Consider the following 16,390-nt stretch of genomic DNA (forward strand, 5'->3'; position numbering starts at 1 on the left):
CTTCGACGGCACAGTTGGTGCGGTGGCTGGGCAACTGGCTGCCGCGCTACGGGTTCGATTTCCGCACGGAGCAACTCTTTGTGTGATCCACAAATTGTTGTTTCGGGTCTAGGTGTGAATGAACTTGTATAAACGCACCCACGACACAGGAGTTAAGGCGGGGCAACGTTTAAAAAAAAAAATTAAGCCGTGCCACTGCTCTCAACCAATCCAATAAAAAATAAGGATGATAATTAGATATCACGATGCTTAATAACGCAGGGGCATAATTATTTGTTAAATAAAAGTTAAAGTTTTTTGAAGAAACACCCCCACTGCAGTTGTATGAAATATTTTTCGTAAATATACATATAATACCAGACTTACTTCATTTAATGTCCTGCTTGTGTCCTCTAGTTGGCAGAGAGCGTCCATATAAGTCCTCCATCTGCATCGACCTTGAAAATATTCCGGTGAAAATGTTAAAAGCATTAAGTAATAATATTTATTTCACATTTGTTCCATTAAAATAGCAGAGTAGAGGATTTTTCAATTACTTATATTTATTTTTTATTTAAAAAAACGTTGCCCCACACTAGGATTTTTTCCTGTGTTGTGGGTGCGTTTACAAACATACAAGTTCACATACACATGACACTCAGATCCGAAATACACACAGAGTTGCTCCGTGCGGGAATCGTACCCACTACACGTTGCGCGGCAGCCGGTTACCCAGCCACCACACCAACCGTGCAGTCATAGTAATGTACATATTATTATATTTATTCAACATATAATACTAAATTACATCCACATATTGTGTTGCTCAAGGTCTTTGCTACAATCAAAAAATATTTTAACCAAAGATATTGCTACAATGTATAATAGAAGTTTGTGTACGAAATCTGTGCAGAACAATAACACGAGCAATTAAATAAATTATGCTTTCTGCTCCCAGGAGCAAAACAATAAGGCCAGTGCAGACAAGAGACTTTTCGACTGACTTGACTGACTCGACTCGACTGCTTTACAGGGTATCGCTTGAGTAATTCTGTATAGTTTAAGGACCTATACATACATTAACATCTCGTGACACTTTACTGCTGGACTAATACGACTCCTGTACAAGGTTTTCTATAATTTTCATGCTTAGCACCTGGTTTTTTTAAGGGAGGCCAATCATCCAATGACTTCTCCCGCTTTGGGCGAGGCGAGAGGGAGTGTCGGACTCTTGCTGACTAAAAAACACCGGACCCCTGGATAGGAGATCGCAGTTGCCCGGTTTCTATCAAATGTGTAGTTCCTTAGTTGACTTTTAATACAACTGTTGAAAGAAAAGGTGGTAACGAAAGTATTCTACTTTGCTATCACCGCACGGTTTAAGTGAAATGATCTTTATCGTTTTTTTTATGGTATAAGCCGGTGAACTACCCGACGAATCACCTGGTGGTAAGCAATCGCCGCCGCCTATGGACTCCCGAAATACCAGAGGCGCTACAAGTGCATTGCCGGCCTTTTGGGAAATTTAAGGGTTGTTGGCGAATCAGGGAATGGGAAGATTGGAAAAGGGGGTAGAACCTCTTGTATCTTTAACTTTGACTTTGAACGTTTTTCTTCAAGTCCTTAGTTGATTATAGTCCTCAGCGAACAAGAGTCCCTCGTCTGCACCGGTTCTAATGCTCACGATGCGTTCACTTCAAAAGTTTTCAAGGAAACTTAATTAAAAGTACTTTTGAAGGCTCCCGTATTTGTATCTGTGCACACTTCAACTTACGACCTCCTTATTGTTTTCATTTTAATTAAAATATAATCCAAAGTTTATCGAATGGAATTAATTGTTCAAGTTTTTGTTTGTTCAAGACATTTGGAGAATATTGTAGAATTATCTTTTCTGTGTTAGTGATGATGTTAGATAAAATATACTGTGTAACTTTTATTTAAAGAACTAAAATAAAGTACACAGTAAATGAATAGTAACTCTCACTGTTCATTGCTTTTGATATTGCTGCTTTTGCTGTTTGATATATAAATACATATAAATATAAATCCCTCGATAGATTCTGATCACGGTGGCTAGGCTATTTAACGGGACTAGCCCACTATGCATGAAATATTCTAGGTACATGTGTGTGCAAACACAGGTGATTTATCTGAACCCGTTGGTATGGCAGACCGACACGACTGGAAAAGAGATCAAGAGCAGGACCAACGGCTATACATGCTTTTTGAGGTTTGGGGATATATAATTGTGTAACCTTAAATTAAAAACAATAATAAGGTTATGATGTTGTAGTTATATAGGAAGGAATAAAAAGGGGTCGATAGTAAAACATTAGAGAATTAATCGAACGACAATATATGGATATGTATATGACATATCCAAAAGGACGTTGACCTCATTAGTATATTAAAAAGGTCCAAATGAAAAGCACCCTCAATCGACGATACACATGAAGAAATCGATGAATATGGATGTAATAAAGATGTATGCCCAAATTGGGACATATGGAGTTTCCATTTAATGATATTTCAATAAAAAAATGACTGCGAAAAGTCAAAAAAACTCAATCAACAAAAGAAACCCTTACGATAACAAAATAAAGGTGCTAACAATACAAACAGCAACCGTAAATCCGTTGATTTAACATGTCAATAAGGCATTCTCAACCGAGTAAACATTGTAGTAAGATCTATTTTCTATTGGGATTTACGATGTATATCACGTTTCGTGTCTGTAGTATTTTTTCACGTTGCTTGGCAAATAAGCTTCCTTATTGGACCTGGTTACCTTCGTCGTGGACGTGATTAAAGGCGGTGAACGACATATATTTTATTTTGTCTCCTTTCGTAAAGAATTCTTATTGGTTTTATTCGCGACGGGATTTGAATGAGATTGTCTTTTTGTTTGTTTCTCTATATTGTTGATTTGCTTCATCGAATGTGTATAGGTCCCTTCTGAGCTATAGATCTATTGTCTTATTGTACGTTTTGAACTTTGATTGCGACTTTTTTGTACAAGGTTAACGAACTGAGTCCACCCTCATAGAGATAGAGGTCTACCTACCCAATCTTTGTTGGGAATAGCGTGATACTATCTTTTTATTTCTACGAAGCAATAGACTGAAACAATGTTACAGTTTCTAATCACTACCATACACTGTAAAAAGAACAATAGAACAAGCCTGTCGCTTTCGCGTAGCAGATCGGAAATTTGCTACGGCGTAGCGTGTGGCGTAGTAACTCGTAGCAACTACGTAGCCAATTACCAACTCTATTAAAAGTATCGGACGCTGAGCTTATTTCATGTTATAAAAAGAGTTTAAAATAAAGAATTGTTTACACTGTCGTGTGTACATGTCTAGTTTTTTATTTGCACGTTCCAAATTTAATGCTTGTTTGTTTTGGTTAAATATTCGCATTTTTGCGAGTTTCAATATAAATGGTAGTTTGTATAAATTCTGATATGTTCTCGTTTAAATGTTGTAAAGATTTTGAATCATGACTAAATTATGGACTTACATTGGCACATAGAATAAGGTTGAGGATTCCGATTCCGATAAACTTAGTAATAAAGCAAAATGTTTGGAATCAAGGTGTTACAAATTGTTTCCTTTGTTTCAATGAGACTTTTGACTACTAAACGCTAACACATTAAACAGGATATATTGCTCTTGCTACTTCCAATAATTTTAATTTTTGTACATTTCATCATCATCATCATCAGCCTGTTCTCGTCTACTGTTGGACATAGGCCTCTTCAATGGCATACTACTGAGCTCGATCTTCAGCTCTACGCATCCAACCACTATCAGCCACCTTGCGGATATCGCCACTCCACCCAGCTGGAGGGCCTTCACTACACTTGTCTAGTCGCGATCTCCACTCCAAAACACAGTTCACCTTAGAAAATATCAAATCACAATAATTATTTACAGAATCGTGTCAAAACCAACCGACGATCAATTGTTAAATTAAAAGCTTAATTAAATACAAACAAACCCTGAATACGTTCTCGAGATTTAAGCAGCCGTAAACAAACAGGTTTTGTATTCATCTCAGTTAATAAAGTGCTCGAAACTCAAGCACTGCAAACATAAAGCTGCTTTGAAAATGAAATGTTCTCGAAAACAATAAACACACAGATTTCTATAAACATTTTAGATTTTAGATTTAATTTATTTATTGTGATGTTATTATAAGTGAAATGTTTACTTACTATTTAGATTTGATGCGTCACGCCTGTCTCATTAGGGCAGGCAGGCAGTACACTTATGTATCCTTATTGATGTGGGTTATCAACGTTATCTAATGTGATATATATACAGTCTAGAATATTTGACGCCTTCTAGCGGGTGTCGTAATAGCCGACTAATGGATTACCATTTCACTTTGGCTAACTTTAGACTTTGGACCAAAGTCTAGCAATAAACAGTCCCGAAATCGACAAAAAAGCGTTATCATCACCATGTCTAGCTTAGATATTAACTTTATTTCCATTATGGACCACATTTATCTTCCTGGGAATCATAAGTAAAGTGGACGGATAAAATGCTTCCCTGGGACACATCAATCATTTTCTCACTTCTCTTTATAATACAAATGCTGATAATATGGAAAAATATTCTCGAATTTATCTCCCGCAAACATTTATATCGGGTAAAGAAAGATACGGTTTTGGATTTCCTAGCTTTAAAAAAGCTAAATATGTGCTTGCTTATGTATATATGATGTATGTATGTACTATGTACGTGCCTCTTTAGTTAGTCGTTTTATTATGTAAAGTGTACTAAATTTGATAGAAATACTGTTTAGGGTCAGAAGATATTTAAATAATTTACAGGGATACCTCTATCATAAGTTTGAAGCAATAATATTTGTCGATAATCGCTAGCGACGACGTAAATTTTTTGTATGGCAAATTTTAGTTCCATAGGTGACCGGTAGAGGCGTTTTAACAAATACTATTGCTTCAGATTCATGGTAGAGGTACAGGAATATTTGATTTAATTGATAAATTAAATTTATGCAGTAGTGGTGTTAAATTGGGTTTTGCTTTTTGTTGTAGCCTCCATCTGAAGGAGAACTGGCGGCCCCGGCTAGTGTGGTCAGTCGTATGCATCGTCTTAGAAACCTGCGCAAGGGCACTAGAGTAAGTATCTATATAAAATAGTTTGTGTTTAACATTTATCATAATTAACAATTTAGTCTCGGGTTCGATTCCCGGGTCGGGTAAAGTATTACTAGGTATATTTTCGGATTTTGGAAAATTTCTCAGAAGTGGCACGGAGTTTGGAATTGTGCCCAGTATATGGCAACATGCCCCTATGACATGCGACTTATAGTACAAATAGTGAAAAGTCGATGTAGATTGTATAGCAGTAGGTATTACGTGTCGTAGCACCTCTGCCTACCCCTTTGGGGATAAAAGGCGTGACGTTGCATATATCACACATTGATAAGAAGAGTGACACTAGCCAAAAAGCTATTTTTGTATTGCATTTGTATCTTCGGGTGCTAAGAGATGGCACTGCTAACAAAAAAACATATTTTTTCGTATAGTGATGGTCTTCTCATCAATGTGCACATAATGCATACATTTAAAATTGAAGAGGGTAACGAGTCACCATTTACTAACGACCTTTATCTTTTCCTCTAGCCACAAACGTTGTTCAACGACAAAGGCAAGTACCCGACGCTGACGAGGATGTCATACTGCCAGTGCCGGCTGCCGCGCGTCTTCAGCAGCGTGTTCGAGAGGTTCGGCTGGGCACACGTCGCGTTACTGCTCGACAAGTCTGACCTCTTCTCTTTAACTGTCGGTGAGTTGCTTTGTGCTCAAAGGGAATTGGTTGTGGGGTTGTGTACTGCCAGTGCCGGCTGCCGCGCGTCTTCAGCAGTGTGTTCGAGCGGTTCGGCTGGGCACACGTCGCGCTGCTACTTGACAAGTCAGACCTCTTCTCTTTAACTGTCGGTGAGTTGCTTTGTGTTCAAAGGAAAATGGTTGTAGGGTTGTGTATGGGACATTTACTGGTTGGAAATCTAGTAGAAGGATTTTTTTATAAACTGTACCTTTAGTATGAGTTTGTTTTACGTTTAAAGTAATCAACACGAGAGCGCGTTCGGTGATCTAATTGGTTGGTTTATTCGAGCCGGCCTATTAGAGCGCCGAATGTGCTTTCGTTTTCGTTTAACGTAAAATCCTAATAAGGGTACAGTTTTTCTTATTATAACTATCGTTGTTTCGGGGGCTCCGAGTGCGATGTGAGTAAGATGTCTCGAGTTTGATTGTATGGTATATAGGTTATGGATAGATAAGTATAAAAAAGAGATACCAATTTCGAAATTATCAGGATTTGTATCCAATATTAGGTAGTGAATTAGTTTTTTTACACATTTTCTAGTAAAAAAACAAATTTAATTTTTAGTAAAAGGTTTACTTGAAGAAAAATAAGCTTTCAATTATTCATTTCACTTAAGCCTTCTAGAATATTTTATCACCTATATTTTAGGCGTTTTTCGGCGAAATTTTTTTGGCTGTACATACCACGCATCACCTCGAACGGTGTAAAAGATGCAGGATTCCGTGAGATGCGGCATCCCACATCGCGTGAGTGGAATGCTTAATACTCCGACCGCCAGGTATTTTAATTTGGCAGCCTTTTTGCGAAGAAATAAGAAGTATGATGCGATCAGGCTGTCTTTCCCAGAAAAGGCAGGCTTTTTGCTATTTATGTGAGTCTCATTAATGAGTACACTTATACGTAGGTACGTAGACGTTTTTCAGCTGAAAATGATTAAAGTTAATGAAGGCAAAGTAAAATAGTTATATGTTATAAACCGATTTAAAAAGCTTTACCATTCTGTAAACCGAAGTAGTGAGTATTAGATTTTATTATAACTTTCGTGAGACATACTAAATTATTTATTATGTTATCGGCTTCCTCACGTAACTGTTTGACTACTATACTATAGATTCACGTGATTCACAATAATATTTACAATCAATAGATCCACGAGGCTGTCCAATTCATATTAAATCTATTTACGTTCGGTTAGTTCGATTCCCACGAAAACAAATATTTGTATCAACTACAGATTTGTTCCGCGTTCCATTGTTTGTGTGTATTCCATGGAATTTGTAAATAAACAAACGTACTGTATAGTTATCCTTGTTATATACTCGAAGGGATAGGCAGAATTGTAAATATTCAATGTCAGATCTAGTTTTTACCAGTTACTTTGTTGTATAGGCCGTTAAGACCTTAATCTGCAAATAAAGAATTTGAATTTGAGTTTATAATCCCTGCTTCTATGCTAAATTATTAAACAGAAATTAAAACCCAATAATATATAATATGACCTAAATGGAAAATACAATTTTTCTTTTATGCCGATAAAACTTGAATAATGAAGAAGATTTCCTTGTGTCATATAATTTAAGACGATTACTGTAATAATCTAATCCAGGGATCCCCAACCTTTTTCATCAACGGGTCTATTTGATAGCTTCATTCGTACAACTTAATCGATCTTTAATTTGTGTTTCGGCCAGACCCTTGGGATTGCAGGCCCTGGGTTGATAAACCCTGATTTAATTGATTGATTTTCCCTAAAATCCTTTCGGGTAGATACCTTGTTTGATCATTTTGAAGAGGACTTGAACATACCTTCATTTGATATCGTGTTTATGTGTGTGTGTATATTTGTTTGTTGGATGGTTAATGAGACGTGATTATATTGCGGTTGTTTTGATAGACGGGTAAATATACTGTTATAATATAATAATTATTATAAACGTTACTGTTAGTATTTCATTAACCACATTTTTAATGTCGAATAAAATTATATTACCACAGACTATAACGGCCCTAAATTTTTAGACGATTAAGCAGAATTCACCATTAAAGTACAATCAAATTTAAAACTCAAAGACTATCAGATTTGCACGTTAAACTAAATCTATTACTCAAATCGTCTGATTGTACAAAGTGAAATTGTAACAAAGAATTTTAAGACTCAAGCAATTTTCGGACTTATTAAATGCCCCTCTGTTACGTGCTAAAAGGAATCTTTTTATTACAAACTTTACCTTTTTATTACTAAAATGGGCTTTTAAAGGCTTAGGGAGGTAAGGTGCAGAATAGCTTGTATTCTGTGAAGTTATAAGGTACATAAAATGTTGCTTTATGTTGAGAGGTCATACGTTGTTGCTTCTTCCAAGAAAGGGGGATGTTTATGGGGTTGTTTCTCATGTAATATAGCGAAGTATTTGTAGGTTTGTTTTGGCAATGGAGGCTGGAATGAGCAGACTAACCCCATATATGTATAGGACGGTTCTTACTCATACATTCTTGGTTTTAAGATATTGCAGGAAATTCTATTATGATTAAAAGTTTATTGTCAAACACTGGAAACAATTTGAGTCAATTTTAGTCGTACTGTAATGTTTTTTACATTCTTGTTTTATTATTACAAAAAATATTAAATATTTAATATTTTTGCATGCCAAATGATAGCTTTGTAACAACTCATCTGTGCCTACATTTAATGCAAATAAATGATTTCTATTCTATTCTATGCACAATAAGATTTTAAAATCAATTCCTAACTCAATTTAATACTTTGTTCTGTTGGCGCATTCGCTCTGACTTAAGCTTCACCGATAAAATGTGAATACAAAGTATCATAAGACTTTTTATAATCACCAGTGTATAATTCTTTCGGCTCTATTACTTTATGCAGGTAAAAGCCTAGAGTGGGGACTTCGGAAGAAAGGAGTGTTAAAGGCAGTGAGGGAACTGGACGGCAACGAGAGGGAATCTTGTGAAGCACTACTCAAAGATGTCAGCATGTACGCCAGAGGTAAACAAACCTTATACTTATAGTCTTAGAATCCATATTAGAAAGAGCTAAATATTGTGGTCTATTTTTGTTGTCTAAAGGGTGTGTATAGGATTAATATTAAACACAGGGCGTTTTCTCATTTGTTTTCTGTTTTTGGCAGTGGCATTGTAATACCGAAATCTGTTGTTTTGTTAAGCTAATAACCCTTTTGTCTTGCCTAGTGATTTGTTGACAATATAAAAAATATAAAGGTTTATTTAGTTTATTGTTTAGTTTATAACTAAATTTATTTATTACATCAATAGCCTATACCTTGCCACTGCTAAACAAAGGCTTCTTCTCGCACGTAGGCTTGAGCATTAATCACCACGCTTGCTCAATGCGGGTTGGTTTTTTCAAACTTATAGTTAGAAATTATAAGCCCAGGTTTCCTCACGATGTTTTCCTTCACCGTTAGTCAGTGGTGTCTAATATGCTTAGAAAGTACATATAACTCGGAAAAAGTCACAGTGGTACTTTACAGTTGATTGGCATTTCGAATCCGAAAGCCTACAGGCCACCACGATATTTGTTGAATTTTATATTTGATTTATCAACAACATACCTAATTCCCGAAACTTGCAATAGATATTTTGTTAATTCGAAATAGTTAGAATTTATAAATTACGTAGAACAATCAAAATTGTTTTTGTCTATAAATAGAATAAACGTAACTTAAATCTTAATCAATCGGAACAAAAATTGAATTGATATTTTAAACTCATCTATTATTGCCCAATTGGGTTCGTTAGTGATATTTTTTTATCCTTGTTTAACCCGATATTCAACCCTTAAAAAGTTTTCGATTGCCTACCGGATAGAAACACAACAACGAATCAATTAGTTGAAAATAAATTCTTAATTGCGAATCCGAGTATTCGATATTAAAATCGATATCGGATAGTGTTGGAGAGAACTCGATTCCACTCGAGTCGGTTGCTAGTTTCGTGGAAAAAAATAATAAGGGTATGGAATCGTTGCGTCCAATGTTCTTTTTATTGGAAAGTGCAAACCACAGCTCCACAGTCTGTGGGTAATTGGAAAACTGACAGATATTACGCGTTTTATTTCCTCTTTTGTTCGTTATTTTTCCTCTTTGCACTTCAAGTTACGTTTTATTAAAATTGATGAGATTTTTTTTCTTCATGGTTACTGTTGATTTACTGTGCTTGCTTTTCTATTTTAATTGTGTTTGTTTTGTTTAGAAATGCAGTTGTGCAGTTGTCTTTATTATAATCTTTGTCTTACTGCCGCACTCAGAGACATTTAATGACTTCTTAGTAACGATTTTGTTCCGAAAACAATTGTTAAGGACTGGGTTTGATTAACCATTAAATTACTCTGAGTGCGGCGGTTAGTACTATTGTTTTATTTTCTGATTCACTGTAAGAAAATAAAAAAGTATTATTTTGAAAAAAACACCATGCCAGGATCCGGCCTACTTAATTATTCTTATTGAATGATATTCTGGTGGTTATTATGTTATCGGCTAACAAAACGGAATTATTTGACGAGGAACTTGACTAATTTCAAGCCATGCTTGAGGCTCATATTCATGAGTATCAATACGCGACACTGGACGGGCCACTGTCGCGCTGCTACCTCTTGCCTAGTCGAGTTCCTCGTCAAAAAATTACGTGAGTAATACCAAAAAAAAAAAATTATTTTAGATACCATGCTTGTCTGATGGTTTCAAATTACTTGGTTAATTTAACTTGTTCTATCAAACAGTGGTAATACTGAGCGTGCGCGGGTCACTGGTGCGAGAGTTCCTGCTGGCTGCGCACACGCTCGGCATGACGCGCGGTGATTGGGCCTTTCTGGACGTCGAAATATTTCAGGTAACTGTCACTATTATCTGTTATGCACTTAAATAGAATAAAAACAATTATAATGATAATAAAAATAAAAATAAATTATAATGATAGATTACTTACTTACATTTGACTGTAAAACAGTCCACAGTATATTAACCAGTATAAACTGATTGTTGAATGTGCGGAAAGATCATACAAAGCGAGACCAAGATGCACTGGATTTGTGCCTCCTGTATGCAGATGAAATGACAATCATGAGTTAATTATTATGTTATCGGTTTACTCACGTAAGTGTTTGACAAGGAACTCGACTAGTTTCAAGCCATGGTAGAGGCTCTACTTCATGAGCAGCATTCCGCGATACATGACGCGGCGATTGTCGCGCTGCGCAATTATGCAGCCGATAACATAATAATTAATTAGTAAGACTCACGAAAGTTATAATAAAATCATGAGTTACTTTTGATTAGTATGCTAAATATTGTTCTTGAGTATTCTACAAGTATTTAAACAGCGGTAGTTACACTAATATACTAAACTATTTACAGTTAAGAGTGGTATTTTGTTTAGAATTTAATTAGTAGTTCTTAGTAACAAAGTCCTTTCCAAGGCCAGCAACTGGAGTGACTAAATAATCGCCGCACATCTTCCATTAAAAACTTTAATCAGTAAATATATTCAAGAAATTGTTATGCATACCTTGTTGGAACTTCATTTCATCAAAGAAATAGTAGCAAGGTTGTTTGAAGAAAACTATGGACTTAGTATATTTTTTAATGAAATTATTTCTTTAGATTAACTTTTTGATCATTGATCAAGTTGTAAGACTGACCATGAAATTATCTTCAGTCGGTCAATTTTTAATATAAATGCGAAAGTTTGTGGGTTTGTGTATCTTTGTTACTCAATCACGTCAAAACGTCATGAAGGGTTGAAATTTGGAACAGGGGTAGATTATGGTCTGGAATAACACATAGGCTACTTTTTATCCCACGAGAATGCAGGCGAAGCCACTGATAGAAGCTACTTTAATATAATATATATGCACGTGTAAGATGATAATGATTGAATCTGAAAAAAGTGTAAACTAATAGCTACTGTCTCAGTACCAAATGCATATACATATATTTATATTTTATAACCAAAATATTTTAACTAACCGAACAGTATTATAACGGAATGTAAAGCAATATAAATAACACTAGTTTTGGAAAATTTAATACAGATTTTACGAAAATAATAGCCGTGTCCATAGCCAAGGTATTGAGAAAATATTTTTCATTTTCGTGTATCGTCACGTTCGATCGCAGTTTAATGATTTTCTATATTAATACTCTGTGGAATTTTGACAGTATGACACCGGCGACCTCTAGCGTAGACGTGCAAAAACATGTTGTAGCAAATATTTGTGAAGAAAAAGTTTTAACTTGCCGTTGCTTTTATTAAATTGAATGGATTAATATCATAAAACTTAGTAGAATTAATCTCGTCACATAATAGTCGATAGTGTGGGTTTACAGATTTTTGCTAAATTGATTTTGTATTGTATTAGAAATATACAGAGGGATACAAGATAAACAGAAATCCGTTGCGTGCGGTGCATGCGATGCGAGTCTGTGGACGCTTACCTTAAGACTCGATGGGTTAAGACGTTTCAAATAACGAACTAACCTCGAATCCCTGATAACCAATCACAAACGCGGATACTGCCACAGATAATCTAAGCCCATCTATTAATTCTAGAACGCGTCCCTTCAATCAAGCTGTTATCAGGCATTCTCCACACGCCTCCCTTGACCTTTCAAGCGAAGGTAAACCTTCATACCCCTGATTATACCGTTCAAAGTCGCGTGTATGTTCATGAAGTTGCTTTTTGTCTTAATGTACTTTTTCAAGGTGCGATTTGCATTTGTTTTGGAGTTTGATATGGCGTGTCGTTTGTTTGTTTCAAAAGACTTTCAAGAGACTTTTTTAAGGAGTTTTGTCGAGCATTAGATTTATAATGGAAAATTGCCAGCATTGTCAGTAAAAAATATCAGCCAAAATGTAACGCCATACAGACGCCAGTAACGTGTTCTCTTAATATTGAACAATAGCGTAGTTATACCACTAATATTTCCCTATTACATAGCTGTGGGCTACTAAAAACCTTGAAATACAATTTTTTAAATACATAATTATGTGTCTTTAAAAAAACCTTCCAGTTTCTTTTATATCCTCAAGTTTCCATTGACGAGTGTAATGAAAAGCATTTCTAGGGTCATCATCATCATCTGATGGCTGATGTCTTATGACGTCCACTGCTGAACAAAAGCCTCCTCCTTAGTCCTCCACGGAAAACGACAAGCCGCCACCAGCATTCACTGGCTCCCTAATTTCTAGCTTACCATATTATTATTTCAATATATTACTCTACTATACCATTTCAGCACATACACATAGTAAGATGATAGTAGTTTCATCACTACGTGGAACTTGTTAACAAATATAACCCAAATATATGTCGGAAGGAATATATTCGCATTCAGCATTTCTGGAAGCATTTTGAGTCGAATTAGATTTACTTACATTTACATAAGGAAAGGGTTCATTCTAGTTCAATTACGAGTAATTGATTCGGGATTTGTGTGACGTCACATGCCTTGCTATGTAGACAATGTTTGCACGAATTGTGTCAGGAGTTCAATTGTACAAGTAATTGGAGGTGTGTTGTTGCCAAATGCTGAATACAACTACAGATGTTACGTTGCGAAAAATAAACTTGACGATATTACACTAATATTACTTGATTCGACGCGGGAAATTAAAACTGTTAAGAATTACTTTTAAAACTACTTATTTAAGTTTTACACATAAGAATAACTAAAAATGGCTCTAGATTATAAGAAAGAATAGCTCTAAAAAAAAATGTTTAAAAATCCCAACAAATCCAAAAAAAAAAATAAATAAAGTAAAACCAAACTAAAAAGCAATACGAAGCTTTTTTGACAAAATCAATATTAGAAGAAGAGCCTATTGCTTAATTTCAGACACCATCTTAAGAATCTTCTACAAAATTAATAAGATAATTATTTTATTTTTATGACCCAGGGCGGGTACTGGGGCGAGACAGGCTGGGCGGCTGATGATGAGAGGGACACTGCAGCTCGAGCAGCCTACGAGGCCCTACTCCGTGTCTCCCTGAAGCTGCCCACGGGAGACAGGTTCGATGAATTCGCTGATGCAGTCAGAGCGAGAGCCAAACAGCACTATAACTACTCATTCTCTGATGGTGAAGAGGTAAGTTTCATGAATTTTGTGATTTAATACTGAGCCGTAAGGTATAAAATGAGTTATCGTGATTCATGCTCTGTAATCTGAAGGTTACTTTATTTTCATGCGAGTTCATTGTCTGAACAAGATCTATTTAATGGATTAAAAATGTCTTTGCAAAGACTAATCTCAAAGAGAATCTTTGTTTTCTTTTTTTAAGTATAATATTCTCCACTTGACCTATGAAGTGAAAATAAAACGTTAACGTTAATAATAGCATTAAAACATACTGTAGTGAACACTTTATAGTCTTATATGTTTAAAATGTAAAAATATAGCACATATTTCTTGATGCAGAAACAGGAAAAAGGCAACACCAGTTCACCAACAATAAAAACATGGCATTACGAAAAAGTGTTAGAGTAAAAAAAGGGGAAAAAACGTACCAATGAATTTGTAATTTACGATTTTCCGCCATTTTAGCCTCTCTGTACACAGCATAGTATACACACTTCGTGTCGACACCCGTACGTACACATGGTTGCACATCAAGCTATACAAAACCAGTATAAACTGACCGTTGAATGCGGAAAGATCATACAAAGCAAGACCATGATAAACTGGATTTGTATAGTACACACAGCTATACAAATCTCCTGTATAATTCACTTAATTTTCTAGCGAAATTGAACAAGAGATGAATGAAATATCCTTGTACATTTACATAACTAGAGAATAAGATTTGTTTTTTTTTTCTGTCAACGTATCTAAACGATATGTTATAGAAATTTGTAGAAATATTTCTTGGATCCATTTCAAATAGTACAATAAGAAATATAACTGGATAAGGAAATACCGTATTCCTATTGGTATTGTAATACTCGAAGTATTAGGTTAATATTGTACTTACACATCAATTTAGAATAGGAAGATGTGTTCACTATTTATCATAACTGCTTTCTCTTTAATACTTTTGGATAGAGTTCATATATGCTTAATTCAGCTTCGGGTGTATTAAATTAAAATAACAAGCATGGTTGGTGCGGTAGCTGGGCAACTGGCTGCCGCACAACAGGTCACGGGTTCGATACCCGCACGGAGCAACTCTTTGTGTGTTCCACAAATTGTTGGTTCGGGTCTGGGTGTCATATGTACGTGACAAGTTCACGTTTGTAAAGGCAACCACGACACAGGAAAAACTCCTAGTGTGGGGCAACCTTTAAAAAATACGTACATATCATTCAGCTTAATGTTGAGGAAATAACATCGAAATGACTAAGCAATCTGAATAAACTTTGAACATTTTCAATTTGTGACGTAACCTTGGTCTCGCTGACGTCACGCTACCGACTACAATCTAGTTAGGATTGACCTCCTTCTACGAAGGGCCAAAAAAAGTAATTTGTGCAGATTAAATTTAAAATTACTATCTCTTGGCCGAGAGGTTTCAAGCATAATTCCACGCTCGATGAAGTTATATTTGAGTTTGCAATCCATCCATATGTATTTAGTTACCTAGATAATTGATGTTTTTTATGGTGTAAGCCGGTAAACGAGCAGAACGATCACCTGATGGTAAGCAATCACCGCCGCCCATGGACACCCGCAACACCAGAGGCGTTACAAGTGTGTTGTCAGCTTTTTGGGGGTTAGGAATTTAAGGGTTGTTGGGGAATTGGGGATTAAGAAGACTAGGAAGGGGGTTAATTGGGCCTCCAGTAACCTTACTCACACAACGTAAGCGTTGTTTCATGTCAGTTTTCTGTGAGGCCATGGTAATACTCTGGTCGAACTGACCCATTTGTGCCGAAGTATAGCTCTCCCAAAGTCATATGTTTGTTCTATTTTCCATTATCAGGTCAACTTCTTCATCGGTGCCTTCTACGACGGAGTGTACCTGTTGGGTATGGCGCTGAACGAGACCCTGACAGAAGGTGGAGACATCAGGGATGGGAGAAACATCACCAGGCGCATGTGGGGCCGAGATTTTCATGGTAAGGACTCAATGTGTAAGGAAAACGTACAAAAGATAGCATCAGACCACCAAAGATGGTGCCCAGTAGGGCTGATGCCTGATCCAGCTGCGGACTACTTAGCGCCACTCCCTCTCGCCTCGCCCAAGGCGGGAGAAGTCATTGGATGACTTTCTCCCCTCAAAAAAAAGCATTATACCTCGCTTTTTAATGGCCGAAGCGTCAGGCAATTTAGGAACAATCCAAAATTACTTCTGATAAAAAAATTTACTATAAACTGTTACAAATGTAAGTACCAATTATTATCTTAACGGCTTACTCACGTAACTGTTTGAAGAGAAATTACTGACTAGTTTCAAGTCATGCTAGAGGCTCGTATTCATAACCGAAAACAAAATAATTAATTTAATATGCCACACGAAAGTTATATATTAAGAATGTATAAGTGTTTTTAAAGAACACAACAGTTTCAAGATTCTTTGGAAA

The 16,390-nt window shown here is 35.9% G+C and overlaps 1 protein-coding gene across 1 annotated transcript in view; it reads left to right on the top strand.

Moving 5' to 3' along the window:
* The window catches only part of LOC118266321 (atrial natriuretic peptide receptor 1), a 62,268-nt gene that overhangs the window by 19,197 nt on the left and 26,681 nt on the right, over positions 1-16,390 (top strand). The window contains exons 3-8 of the mRNA XM_050694771.1: positions 5,045-5,128; positions 5,636-5,798; positions 8,722-8,841; positions 10,594-10,703; positions 13,770-13,958; positions 15,790-15,925. Of these exons, the coding sequence (XP_050550728.1) occupies positions 5,045-5,128; positions 5,636-5,798; positions 8,722-8,841; positions 10,594-10,703; positions 13,770-13,958; positions 15,790-15,925 (802 nt within the window). The remainder of the gene's footprint in view (positions 1-5,044; positions 5,129-5,635; positions 5,799-8,721; positions 8,842-10,593; positions 10,704-13,769; positions 13,959-15,789; positions 15,926-16,390) is intronic.

The sequence above is a fragment of the Spodoptera frugiperda genome, chromosome 7 (assembly GCF_023101765.2).
Source record: "Spodoptera frugiperda isolate SF20-4 chromosome 7, AGI-APGP_CSIRO_Sfru_2.0, whole genome shotgun sequence".
NCBI lineage: Eukaryota > Metazoa > Arthropoda > Insecta > Lepidoptera > Noctuidae > Spodoptera > Spodoptera frugiperda.